We start from the raw sequence: 14,203 nt of genomic DNA, 5'->3' as shown, positions 1-14,203 counted from the left end.
AAGGCAACGCGCTTCGCCCTTCGTGATTGGCCGCGTCGTCTCGACTATAGGACTAGGTGTTTGCTGCTTGGGATCCCGCCTCTCGCCGAACGTGTTGAGCACACCAGACTGGCATTTATCACGGGAATCTTAAACGGAACCATCGACTGCCCCGAGCTACTTTCAAGGATTCACCTCTATGTTCCTGCCAGAATACTTCGTCGCCGACCAATGCTGGCAGTCGCTGAAACCCGAACAACATTTGGCTCTCGCAATCCCCTTCTTTGTATGTGCCGTCTTTTAAATTCAGCTGACGATATTTACGAGCCTGGAATGGCGATAACGGAACTGACTTCGCTTTTAAGTGTTCGGAATGCGTTCAACAATAACAATATATAAATGTTCTGTTCGTTATCTAATGTGTATTGTAAACAAATTTTGACTCGAGAGGGCTTCATAGTCCATCGATTAATAAACTAAACTAAACTAAACTAAAGTAAACACAATCTTTAAAAAAGATAACCGGAAGTCATGGACCAACCAGCCACTGGAGAAAGCATAAAATTCTGCGAAGAACGGATTTCCTGTAAAACAGCAGCCATGCATTATCATTATGCTGTTACTCGCACGACGCTGATGATGCACCTCACGAATAGATACAGAAGAAATCAGGGGTTTTCTTAATTTTGGGACACTTTCTTGATTGTGTTTTACTGGAAGTGTACTTTACGTGATAAGAAGTGGGTTCTACGGTACCCTTTTTGAACAGGCTTTTATCTATTTACTCCTGCGTAGCAACACACGGACTACGGATCAGACTACAGAAGCGACGCCAGCTCAACCTTCGCGTATCAGTGTGGGAACCCAGTCAACCGGGCGGAATGGAGGTAGAGGCCCCAAACCAAAATGCAAAATTCCAATGTACAGGCGATGTGTGAGTGGGTAACCTTAAAATTACTAAAGGGGACAAAAATGATCAGTAATCGCCTTGAGGAGTACGGGGCGTAGTTGGGATCGCCCACTAAATCCACCGTTAAATTCGACACGACCGCAACTTCACGAGAGATGACTAAGAAATACGAGTGCAAGGTAGCACGACTAGACACACCATACCAGAAATGCGCAAGAACCGATATCGGTGAACGCAAGTAGTGCGAATAAGAAGCACATATATAGGGTACCGTATGCAAGAAACGGAAAATGTTGTCCATACACATTAGCTGGCCTGTGGAAAGTTGGGAACAATATACAAAACATCCCGTTAATTGAAAATACACTTGGTACGACGGTAAACAGTGATCGCAAAAGTTTGTGATAATTTCCCGTTTTTTTTTTTTGAGAATTTCCCGTACCGAGAATTTTCACGGAAAAATAAAATTCCCGGCTATTTCCCGGTTTTCCCGGTTGAGTAGCTTCCCTGTAAACGCCGTTATATTCAAGATAAAAAATTAAAACAAATCCAAATTTTATGCTTAGAACTAATTAGTTAGTTGGGGTTTTATATAAAGTGTTTTAAAAAGTTGAGTTTTATTATTTCAGAGAAAAAAATTCAGCATAAAAGTTTTTATGCTACAAACGATGATTTTATTTGTTTTCATTAGAAATAAATGTGTTTACGCAATGAGACAAGTTTCAATCTAAATATGGCGCTTTAATCTACTTCGGTCTTGGCATGGAAAAGTCAAATCATTGTCTATCTATTCAAAGATCGACCCATCATCTTATGGCCTAACAAGACACCCTCCGTGAGTTCAAGTCCTATATGGCTCAAGCACCTAACACAGAAGATTGACCGTTCTGCTATGAGGAAACCAATTAAGTCACCATCAGCCAAGTCATTTGATGGCTAAAGCAGTCTAGAACGATTGCCATAAATTTGTGGTGCCAAATAAGAAAAAGATAACAGGATACACCAAAACAAAAGTAGTCACATTGAGTGAAAGGTTGAACAAGATTAGATAAATTAGTGCTCATGTGAAGAGTGAAACTACTCAAATGAGTAGTTTCTGCGCAAGTCCTAGTAAAAAATTCGGACCACTTATTTAACGCTAGAACAAATTATGATTAATCTTTTCATTTCGTATTTGTGATAGAAAGCATATACACGAAAAACAACGTTTGTGCAATACATAGGGGTTTTGTTTATTGAAAATAATGCTACTCTACTCGTGTTTGTTACCAGTCTACCTCAACGCTGAGACGCATCGATTTAAAGTATAACGTAATAAGTAAAGTGAGGGGGAGAGTAATGTATAATATGGGCTAACACTAGAAACGCCCCCAAAATTCACGTTGCTTTAAATTTCGATATCGAAAATCATATCACTTTTGAACTGAATGTTCTTCGCATCCGTGCCCTGCTTTTTGCCGCCGTTTGACTTTGCACCTCCGTGCTTGTTGCTGTTTTTTCGCTTGGATGCGGCTTTTCCGCGGCCCCCGCCACCGATGGCTTCCGCTTTCATGGCTGCGGCAATTTCCTTATCGCCAGACTCCGAATCGAACGAAACGCCGCTATCATCCTCGATTGCATCTTTCTCGTCGTGCTGATCGCTGCTGGAACAATGCTCATCGTCGTGATGGTGCTGCGAAATGAGAGATGCAAATAAAAAAACCAAAACAATAACAAGTCAGCTAGTCAGTTGACGCAACAGCCGCGTTATCTTAATTGCGTGTGATTGCGGCAGGATGACATGCACGTACCGCATCTTTCTCGTCGTTATCGGTGCTTTCCCCTTCGCTCATTCGTCGTGCATCCGCCCGGCGCTTCACCTCCCTTCGCTTTAGAGCCTTCTTTTTCATCGTGAGAATGCAAGAGTTTGATCTGCAAAGCGGAGCCAAAGTTGGTTACGAATCGCACGTCATCGAACAGCACGCGCCTCGCGCATCACTTACCTGAACAGTTGCTTGCGTATCGAGTTGTTGAATCGCACCGTCTTTCGGCACTCTTCCCCGATCGATCTGGCCATCTCCACCGAGGTGCCCAAATCGTCTACGGACGAACATTCGCTGATGCTACGATCGTACGAGCTTCGCTTCAGGATACTTTTGTATTTGCGCGTGAGCGTCGGCATCGTTGACGCCTCTTCGCCGCCGTCCGATTCCTTCGGTGGGCAGCACTCCGATATGCTGCGAGCCTTTCTTGCCTTCGCTTCCGGACTGTCGATTGGTTTGGCCGATGGCTGTATGGTGGCCCCTTCTCCCCCCACTTCCGTGCTGGCCTCGTTTTCCACGATCACCTTCAAGTGGTCGCAGAATGAATCGGACAGTGAGCGTTCCTTCTTCTTCTTGCGAGAGTTTCGCTTCGCCTTCTGCAGCGTTCTGGCCTTCTCCGCCTCAGAACCGTCCTTTTCATCGCACTCCTCGGCGGACGTGGCTGAGAATGCTTCCGGGTGCGATGATGTTTCCCGCTCCTTTTCCGAATCCCTTCCTTCGCTCACTGCCTGCAGCACCGGTTCCCCGTGTTCCTCGCGTTTGGTAATCTCGATGCTCATCATCGCATCGGCCTTCACCTTCGCCGAGGCTTTCGTTGCCTGCCGCACCACCGCTATGCACAGGCTGTCGTCCTCGATTTCCTTCCCGAATTTATTGATCTTGTCCGCAATGTCTTCCATGATCGAGTACTCCACGGTTTCGTGCTCGTCCGGGCCAGCCTGGTAGGAGGACACGCTGGCCGTGTTGAGCGTGATCTGAATAATCAGATTGTTATCCCACTCCTCGTGCTGCACGTCCGTCACTAGCGCGTTCGGGAAGCGCACGAAGAACACGTAGAAGCAGGGGAAGTATCCGTTGCCCACGTTGGAAAAGCGACAGTGCACCGAATCCGTCCGGTTGTCGAGCTGGATCGTGCTCGGATCCACGTTTCGCACGTTGAGCGTGAATGCGAGCAGGTTTTCCATTTTGTTGACGGAAAATTTGGGGAAAATCGTTTTCTTCGGTACTTCCGGCGCGGACGGTGCGGATGCCGCTCGGGCCAGCTGTTGGTCGTCGCCGGCCGGTGGAATGATGGTCCCGATCTCTTCGATCAGTTTGCCCGCTTCTTTGGCGGGCGATGCCGACACGTTCGCACTGTTAATGTCCTGCAGAGTGATGTTTCGCTTGCGCAGCACCGGCAGCGTTACGGTAAGCGACCGCGCCTCCACGTTGAAGGTGGCCTTGCCTTCGCTTTCCTTCACCTCGTAGGGCAGCTTAAGCTCCAACTTGTACCTGGCCGGCTTTTCGCTCACCAGATGCAACGTTGTCTTGGTGACGTCCAGCGCACACTCGGCGGTCGACTTGAGCAGTGGCAGCGTGATGACTACCTTCAGCTCCCGCGGAATTGTTACATCGATTTTCGCATCCAGCTCGTTCGTCATTTCGCCGTACTCCACGTCGCGGCACTGGACGATTTTGTACTCCGGTGTAGTGTAGAACGGGTTTCCGAGCGACGCAGCCGCCGCCGTCACCGCCGCCGTTCGGTTAATGTTTTCTTTGTTTTTAGTTTTCGTCGTTCGCTCGCTGCCCGTTTTACCGGGCGCAGGCACGTTCGGCAGCGGTGGCAGCAATTTGTCGAACAGCTCATCCTTCGGCAGACTGTCACAGTGGGGCAGCTTTTCCCGCACCACCGACGAGCTGGGCGTGCCCTTGTACTGTAGCTTCGGGAAGCGAAGGTTCGCCCGGTCCAGCCGCACCTTGAACGACTGCTCGACCGCATCGAGCGACGTATCGTTCAGCAGCTTGCGGAAGCCCTCATTCTTCGACGCCAAGTGCAGCGCGTCCGGGTGAAACATCACGTCGTACACGGTGCACTCGACGCGCTTGTTGTCGTAGTCCTTCCGCGGCTGCGTCTGGGCGTACGGGACGCTCCATTTCAGCCCCTTCGTGCCGTCCTCATTCAGTCCGGTGGTGCTGGTCGGTTTCTGCACCAGCTCGGACTGGCACACATTGATAAATCCCTTGCCCTTGCCGTCGACGATTGTTTTGATTACGTAACCCGGCGAAGGCTTGAGGAACTTTACGTCGTATCCCCGCTGCGCCTCCAGCATGGACAGCTCGTCCTCGTACTGTTTCCGGTTGTCCCGCAGCTCGGTGCAGTACTCCATGAACAGGTTCCGGAACTCCTCGTTGTCCAAACAGCGGGTGATGTTGCGGAACTCGTCCCGCGAGATGTTAAAATCTTTCGTCGACATTTTTTGTTGTGATGGCGGAGATGCGCTTAGCACAGCATAAACGATGGCCGGTTGCGATAACGAATTAAAAATAACTATTACGCAGTATACTTTGTTTATAACGAGATAAATTTGCAGGTGTTTCGTTGCCAAGATCCCGGCAAGTTTTTTTTCTGTTCTTCTCTACGAGTGACATATATTTTTTGTTGGAACAGTGTGCTCGACGCACTCACTCCGCTGGACATGTTGGGTGACGTCAAGAAAATGTTTTGAATTTCAGCAATTCAGCGAAAAATATCCTCAGAATTAGTGATGGGAAAAATGAAGTTTCCTTCGGAATCGATTCCGGCTAGCTCCGAAGTTTCCTGGAATCGATTCCGGATAGTAGGTCCGGAATCTATTTCGACATCGACAGCGAAATTGGAATTGGTTTCAGAATCAGCTCGGGAACTAGCTCTGGAATCTGTTCCGTAAAAGGAATTTGCTCCGAAATCAGAATCGGCCTAGAAATCGGAGTCGTTTTCGGCATCTCCATAACAATAGACTTCATATGATGCTACGTATTGATATCCACAAAGAATTCAAAAAAAATGTATTCGATCTATTCTCATGGATATTCCCGATCTGATTTCACTTCTTATGCTTCTTTTTTATTCAAGAACTGATTCTCATTCCGGAGCATATTTCATTTTTCGAGACAGTCCTGATTCCGTTACCGGAGCAAATTGCGATACCCAGATCGATCCCGCAGCCGATTCTGGAATCAGATCCGAAGTCAACTCCGGAAATTGGCTCCCGAGTCAACTCCGGAATTGGCTCCGGATTTGGAATTGATTCCAGCATCTAAAACGGCTCCGGAATTGACTTCGAACACGAAATTGGAATCTGGTAGGTTCGATTCCGAGCTCCCACAACTAATCAGAATCAATTACGATGCATTCATGATGCCAATATTTTTTTTTTTCCATTTATTACCATGGTAATTATCGAGCAAAAGAATATAATTTTATAATTTAAAAAACATGTTTTCATGTGGCAGACCCAGTGTGCCATAACAACGCGTCCGTCACAACAATAGCGCACAAGGTGAATAGAGATCAGCTGTGCGTCGTTCAAATGTCAAAACACGCTACATGCGGTTAGCTGCCATCATAACGTAGTTGCAATGTTTTGATTCGTGTTGCGCACGTTTTCGCGAGGTATCGAGAGCAAAAAACACAGAAAATGTCTCGTATAATAGTTAAAAACATACCAAACGGGGTAAGCAAATGATTATCACCATCCCAAAATTTAGTTAACATCTTCCATTGGGCGTTTTCGTTGTTCTTCGTTGCAGTACGATGAGGCGAAAGTTCGAAGCCACTTCAGCACGTGCGGCATCATCACGGATGTGCAGCTAAAGTACACGTCCGAGGGAAAGTTCCGCAACTTTGGATTCATCGGCTTCGAATCCGAGGAGCAGGCGGCCAAAGCAATCACACACTTCAACAATAGCTACATTCGCACGTCGAAAATAACGGTCGCCGCGTGTGTGGCGCTATCGGAGTCGAAAAACCTCAAAGTCTGGAGCAAACATGCACAAAAGCCGGCTTCCGCTGAAACGGTGGAACCGGCGAAGGATGAAAGCAAAGCAAAAGGCAAAGAAAAGCCGAAAGCCCAAACGGCAAAGGACGTGCTCGGCCAGTACGAGAAGGATCCAAAGTTTCAGGAGTTTCTGAGCGCACACAAACGGGCCGGCAAGTCGGTGTGGGACAACCTGCTGGAACAGTCAACCGAAGCGGAGGAAAAGCCGGTGAGTGGCGATTCATCCGTTGACGTTGTACCACCCGTTGAGGCAAAAGAAAAGGAGGTGGAGGAAAAGAAAGCGGCAAAAAAGCCAATGGTTTCACTGTTCGTTGCCAAGGTGCACAACATACCGTCGTCGACGAAGCGGCAAGATTTGATACGCTTCTTCAAAACGGTCAAACCGTACTCGGTTCGTATTCCACCGAAGCAGAGCGGATTCGCCTACGTGGGCTTTAAAACCGAATCCGAGCTGAGCAAGGCGCTGCTAATGAACAAAAGCTTCCTGGGCGGAAAGCAGGTGAAAATATTCGATTTTACCGCGCGTAGTGCTGCCCATGCTGCGCAGGAAAAACCCGAAGCGAAGCAAGGCAAGCAGGCGAAATGGGAACGCCAGAAGGCGAACGCGTCCAGTGAAGCAATCTGCGAGTCCGGTAAGCTGTTCTTCCGCAATTTGGCCTACTCGGTGCAGGAAAGTGACATTCGCACGTTGTTCGAGCAGTACGGTCCGGTGGCGGAAGTGGACGTACCGATCGATTCCAACACACGCAAGCTGAAGGTAAGGATTGTGTGGATGAGCTGTCTCTTGTGTTCCATTCTTAGCCGAATTAAACGGTTGTGTTTGCTTTACAACAGGGTTTCGGTACGGTAACGTTCATGATTCCGGAGCACGCTGTCACCGCGTATAACGAGCTGAACGGAACCTTTCTGCAGGGCCGTATGTTCCATATCCTGCCGGCGAAGGTACCATCCGACGAAGCGGCCGATGACGACACTACCGACTACAGAAAGAAGAAGGAGCAAACGCAGAAGAAAACGGCCCAATCCAGCCACAACTGGAACACCCTGTTCATGGGCGAAAACGCCGTCGCGGAAGCGGTTGCGAAAAAGTATGGCACCACGAAGGAACAGATTCTCATCTCGTCCGAGGGTGACACGAGTGCGGCCGTTCGGTTGGCACTTGGCGAGACGGAACTGGTGCTAGAGATGGAATCGTTCCTAAAGGAGAACGGCATTTCGCTGGACGCATTCAGCTCGACCGACGCAAAACGATCGAGCACGGTGATATTGGCGAAAAATCTTGCCCCCGGTTGTACTGCAGCCGCGCTGCGCAAGCTGTTTGCTCCGTTCGGGTTGCTGGGACGTGTCGTGCTTCCACCCAGTGCCGTAACAGGTATGCTTAGATCGTGAGAGCAAAGGGGGATTCATACGCTAAGGCATGTTTCATTTTATCGGATAAAATTTCATTATTTTTTTTATTAGAGTGTAGCTACAAAGATTGCAAATATTCTCTATTCATATTCATATTCACTTTTTTGTGGCAATTTGTACCAAAAAATATGCATTTCGAGAAAAATGCGCATATTTTTATTACTTTTCTATATTTAATTGTATTATATAATCAATCATTGTTACATTTTATTGCAGCCGTGATTGAATTCCTCGATCCTAGCGAAGCGCGGAAAGCATTCAAAAAGTTAGCCTACAGCATGTTCGAATCGCTGCCATTGTACCTGGAATGGGCTCCAGTCGGAACGTTCACGTCAGGCCCATCGGGTCCACCCAGCACTGAAGAGCCAAGCAAATCGAGCACAGCGCCCGAAAATGCTAGCAACGCCACGGAAGAAGCAACGGTCGATGATACAGAACCGGAGGAGGGTACGACACTGTTCATTAAGAACCTTAGCTTCACCACGAACGAAGACGCAATCCGGGAGCGATTCCGGTGTGTCGGTGCGATCCATATGGTGCAGGTCGTACGCAGCATGGATCTGTCCGGCAATGGGCGCAACGAAAGCCGTGGGTACGGTTTCATTCAATTCAAGCGTCGGCAGGTGGCAGATTACGCGCTAAAGAACCTACAGTCGGTGCAAATCGACGGGCGAACGGTGGAGCTTGCGCGCAGCGATCGTACCCTTCGGACGGCACAGGAAGGAGCCGAGCGTAGAAAAGGAGCGAAAGGAGCGCAGAAGCAAACTGGCTGCAAGATCCTTGTGCGAAACATTCCCTTCCAGGCTAGTGCCAAGGAGGTGCGAGATCTTTTCAAGTAAGTAACCCTCTCTTTTATCACAGTTTGGTTTACATTGACGCCTTTGCTGATGAGGGGGCATCTGAGGCTACAACGTTACCGCCGCATGTTTATTGATTTTCTATTTTCTTCCGACCCTTACAGACCCTTCGGGGATATTAAATCACTTCGGCTGCCGAAGAAAATGGCCGCCAGTGCTGACGACACTCATCGCGGCTTTTGCTTCGTCGAGTACGACGAAGAATCGGACGCGAAGCGCGCGTTCGATACGCTGGGCCGCAGTACGCATCTGTACGGTCGCCGGCTCGTGCTGGAATGGGCCGCCGCTGACAACGACGTGGAGGAACTGCGAAAACGGACGGCAGAACAGTTTAACAGCCGGGACGGTGGATCCGGTGGCAAGCGAGCGGCCACTGGTAAGGGTACACTGGCAACGGAGGAGTTTATCAGCGCGTCACAGAGGAAATCCGGCAAGAATGGTGATGACGATGACGACGACGGCGACGATTATTATGGGGAAGGCGCAGTATTGTGAACCAATTAACCGATTAACTAGATGGTTGGGCTTTTTAATCGGGCAATACCGTTTGCAATCGATGGTAGCAACAGTGCTGTGTACATTTAAGAAAGTTGTTCTTGTTGTGACCACAAAAATAAATTAATAAAAATGATGTTCTGATTAAGGTCCACTTACAGATCGAGAGAGCGAAAACGTGATAGTTCTTGTTTATTTTGAGTTATAATTATTATTAAAATGTATCGTTTTACACGCCGAAAGAAAGAGTGCTACATATTCTAACCTTTGACATAAAAATTCATCTCAATTTCTAATGTAAAATTCAGTTACTAGCGAGGAATGATGAAAACATGTCTTTAATGTTACAATTTGTTGTTCAAATTGCATCGAAATTCCTTTGATATATAGAAAACAATAAACAACATTCTAAAAGGGTTTAAACATAAAAAGCCATTAAAATTTGAGCCATTTTTGAATTGGTCTTGTTGCCGAATAAATAATTTATACGCAAACCCTGCACCTTGTGGTTCCGTCGCTGGCTCACCCTCTTATATCGCGCAAGGGCGATCGCGCATAGATTGGCTGCGTACTTTTGTGAAAAATTTGAATTACCCCTAGTGAGGGAAAAATGAAGTTTTCGTCAGAATCAATTCCGGCTAGTAGGTCGATCTCGAAATCGGCCCCGGAATCGAAATCAGCTCCCGAAACAGCTCCGGAATTGAAAATGATTTTGAAGTCGGAATCGGTTCTGGATTTGGCATCGGTAAATAATCCAAATTCACTTGTAAACGATCCATTCTCATGGAGATTCCCGGACTGAATTCGCTTCTGAAACTTCTTATTTCAATTCTGATTCTCATTCCGAAGCTAATTCGAACTCTGGAGTCAACTCCGATTCCGTTTCCTGAGCAAATTGCGATTCCCAGGTCGATTCCTATTCCGGAGCCGATTCCGATTTTAGATTCAACTTTGGATTCGGCTCCGGAGTCAATTCCACAATCGGCTCCGGAATCGACTCCGTCATCGGAATGGATTCCAAACACGGAATCGAAATCGGATAGGTCCGAATCTGACCTCCCACCACTAATTACCCCCAATTCCAGCTGGCAATTTTCTTTCTTTCTGTATTTGCAATTACAAAACGTTACAACACTAAAACAAGATTGCTTGTATAAGGAAAGGATAATCGAAACAGTTTATTAGTAAGAAATATGTGTTACCTTCTTATCTTATTACAAATGCATTGGTTGGCTGCGACCGCTCATCTGCTGCAACGTTGTCGCAATCGCTTTGTAAACATCTTCACTTTCCTTCTTGTTTTGATCATCTTATTTTGATATCTCATAAGTAACGGTTTGTTTCATGGTTTCTTCAATCTTACACATTAAGCTATTCGCAAATTGGTACTCACGTTTCGCAGGTTTCATTCTCTGACCACAATTTCGTGTTGTTTAAATAATTCTACCTTTTTTTGTAATGTTTCTTGGGTTGAAAACGAAGTGCGCAGTCAATTTACCAAACGAAAGCGGCAATGCTCAGCATCGAATGCATCGATTGGAATCGTGCTAGTTATCAGAACAGTGATAACAATTCAGCCGGATTGAATGTCCGTCAGCCTGCTGGTTTAAGTAATCGGTAAAAAGTTATCCTATGTACGCCGACTCGGCAACATGCTGTTCTACGTGCCGTGTCAGAGACTAGAGCAAGTTATATCTGAACAAGAAGAAGTTGTAGCAAACCACAAAATCAGTTACACCATCCGTTTTTTGTTTTGTTTTGTTTTTGACACAACATTCAGACATTTACCGGTACAGAGAGTCATATATATATGATGCAAACTCTGGATATCGTAGATTACTATAAGTCTAGTTTTGTAAGTTGGTTCGATAACTGAACTGAGTTGTTCGGTAATGGTTCAAGACTCAAGAAAAGCCAATCGGTCACACACAGGGTACACAGGGTTACGGGTTGTTTTTGTCTTCTTTTGGTTCTCTGGATAAGGAAACGGATACTGGACAGACCTAGTACTTCTAGGTGAGATTTGTTACATCTATTAAGGGAGCCGTCTATGCAACGAACGAACTTTGTTTTATTTGTATTATTAAATCACATTCAATGCAAATTGCAATTGTAGTAACGTTCAGCTAATTCCACCTAAACAACAGTCTGTCTCTCGTCCGGATCAGCAAAAAAACCCCGTCCTACACACACGGGCAAGAAACGAACTGTCCCAACGTTCGAACAATAACGTGATGTAACGACGATATGTGATGCCCATATACACAGTGTGCCATTGTTGTGCGTTTTCTTCGCCCACTTTCTACCATGCCGAGGTTAAATTAACATTGCTCCTCTAGTGGAACTGAGCAAATAAACATCCCTCTTTCCCCTCCACCTCAGGGGGCGATTCGGAACCGCCTCCACGAAAATACATCCGTCCAAGTGCGTCCACAGTGTGAGTTATGTTCCCTTATCTTCAGCATTCGCTTTCGGCACAGCACATTTGCTCAAAACTTTGGTACAATTTGCGAAAAAAAGAAAACCCTTTGTGATGCTATATTCGCTTGAATTCAATTTCTATAATTATCATCATTATTAAAACGTTAGCAAGATGCAAACCACACAAAATTGTGGTTCCACAGATGCTCGATTCACTTTGTATCTTTATGTTTTCCTCAGCAAGAAAAGCTCTTCCTTGTGTCCCTATGGCGTACAAATGTAAGATTAAGGTTTTGGTTTTGCTCTAATTTCTAATTACTCCTTCATATGGTTCCGTTGCTCGGCGCAAAACCAATGACTATATCGCGTGTCCCGGCAGCTACCTTCTAGACATGATGCGCCTAGATGTCTTGCATTGCGTTCCACTTCTCACTCTGTCTCTCATTTAGCGTAAAGATTTGCATTTAGTTATCTCATGTAGCGTTACAAATTGCGTAATAATTTTCCTAGCATATTTTTGAGGGTGTATGGGTTTTTAGGGATATAGCGCTGCCAGTAAAGTAAACGTGCACGCAGCAGCAACTAGCGACCTTTTCGTCTAAAAGAACAGCTAGTTCATAATGGTAATTAAAAAATCAATATTGTACTAATATTGCATAAATTAAGGACCATCTACAGACCTCGTAACGCTAAAATATAATGACCTTATGAATTATAAAGAAAAACATGAATAAATGGTTTTATTTAAGTGCTATCCTTTTCTTTCTTTGCATTGCATGATCATTTAATATTGCAACTGCAGCTTATTTCTAAAACCAGCATCCTTGGCTGGTGACCTAGGAATGTTAGTTCTTTACCAGAAATTAGCGATTGATATTTTGGTCGAATTCAGCATACCTTCATAGCAAAGCTAAAAGCAACAGTGAACTAAACTCAAATGGATGGATTCCATTCCACCGAAACAATAGCATGGAAGAGCTGGAAACAAAAGTAACACAAATAAACAAGTTACGTTGCACTGACCAAATAATCACTGTAACTAATTTAATCAATACTTTCTCACGTTTGCATAATTGTAAGTAAAGTAGCTAGCAAAAGGCATTAGTTACCAGGACCTATCTATTAGTAACCAGTATCAAATGAATGTTTTAAAGTGATAATTAATACCATGTTTGTTATACCACGCATAGTGCAATTATGTTTCGGTCATGTCACTTTTCCTTATAAGCGTTACGTAAATTATGGATGGTTCCTGAAGAAATATTTTAATAGGACCATTAATTTCTCAAGAAAACGGAGTGCCATTTTGTAACGAATTTATGAAACAAAATAAGAAGACGGAAAGTGACGAAGAAAGAAGGTAAGATGTGAATAGATCCAACAAGTGGTAGTTTTAGTGATTTTAAATTCTCCAACACGCGTTACAGATGCTACTAGAAGTTAATGTCCATTAATGGATAAGCTCAGCTCGTATGGACTAATATTACAATCTATCATTATTCTAGCATATAAGTGGAAACGTTTGTAGCATCAGCAGCAGCAAATGGGGATGAAATGTATGAAATACATTGAAAAATTCTGCCAGCAGTATAAGCTTACCAGTGATGAACCGAACGAAGTTGAACAAAAACAAAACTATGGCAAAGCTTTCGGTGTAAAATGGCGTAAGTGATTTATGGAGTAAGAGTAAGTTACCTAGCTTAAATAATGCAGGGAATCCTATGTGTTTCTTCCAGTTATTTTCCATTTTTTATATCTCCCTAATTTATTTTAAATTTATCTCCCGTTTATTGACCACTGTCTGCATCCGTTTTGAATCAGTTTCACAAGTGATTGACATTCCCTTTTTTAAAGAATTGAGCTCACCAGCTTTTGACATTAACTCAACACACATTATGGAAACGGTCAACAATTCGTGGGACTGATTCAAAATGGAGTAGGCAATAGACAATAATTCGTCAAAATATTTCAAAGAAATTTGGGAAACGTAACGCAACTCCTTGGGAAATCGTGTAAAATAAACTCAGGGTACATTTCTTGTGATGAGATTATCATGTACGTTGTTGTACCATTGTAAGTAGTGAATATTTGTATGTTCTCTCCTTCCATTTACCGTGTTGCGTATGCCAAGAAAAAGATTTTTTTTTAATAATTTACCATTGCTATGTGTAGGTAGAAGATTGCTGGATCGGTTAAATTTCGTTCGAAAAGGTGATTTTTTTTGTTTTGCAATACCGCAATGTTACCTCACTGTGTGTAATGCACATCTCTACTACACCGTCCACGTTTCTTCCACCACCACCGAGCACGTTG

General features: G+C 45.1%; 2 protein-coding genes across 2 annotated transcripts; one reads left to right on the top strand and one right to left on the bottom strand.

Moving 5' to 3' along the window:
- Nucleotides 1-2,096: 2,096 nt before the first annotated feature.
- LOC120949593 (protein kintoun) lies at nucleotides 2,097-5,325 on the bottom strand. The gene is made up of 3 exons (XM_040366989.2): nucleotides 2,872-5,325; nucleotides 2,680-2,800; nucleotides 2,097-2,561 (listed from the first exon to the last, which is right to left on the bottom strand). The coding sequence occupies exons 1-3, from the start codon at nucleotides 5,142-5,144 to the stop codon at nucleotides 2,277-2,279; spliced, it is 2,679 nt and encodes an 892-aa protein (XP_040222923.2). The 5' UTR covers nucleotides 5,145-5,325; the 3' UTR covers nucleotides 2,097-2,276.
- A 925-nt stretch (nucleotides 5,326-6,250) lies between these two features.
- LOC120950720 (probable RNA-binding protein 19) lies at nucleotides 6,251-9,646 on the top strand. Its single transcript, XM_040368975.2, has 5 exons — nucleotides 6,251-6,383; nucleotides 6,460-7,464; nucleotides 7,542-8,079; nucleotides 8,334-8,952; nucleotides 9,079-9,646. The coding sequence occupies exons 1-5, from the start codon at nucleotides 6,348-6,350 to the stop codon at nucleotides 9,467-9,469; spliced, it is 2,589 nt and encodes an 862-aa protein (XP_040224909.2). The 5' UTR covers nucleotides 6,251-6,347; the 3' UTR covers nucleotides 9,470-9,646.
- The last annotated feature ends 4,557 nt before the right edge of the window (nucleotides 9,647-14,203 follow it).

Source organism: Anopheles coluzzii, chromosome 2 (genome assembly GCF_943734685.1).
Source record: "Anopheles coluzzii chromosome 2, AcolN3, whole genome shotgun sequence".
Classification (NCBI taxonomy): domain Eukaryota; kingdom Metazoa; phylum Arthropoda; class Insecta; order Diptera; family Culicidae; genus Anopheles; species Anopheles coluzzii.
The sequence above is the reverse complement of the archived record's forward strand: the minus strand, read 5'-3'. Positions and strand labels throughout refer to the sequence as shown.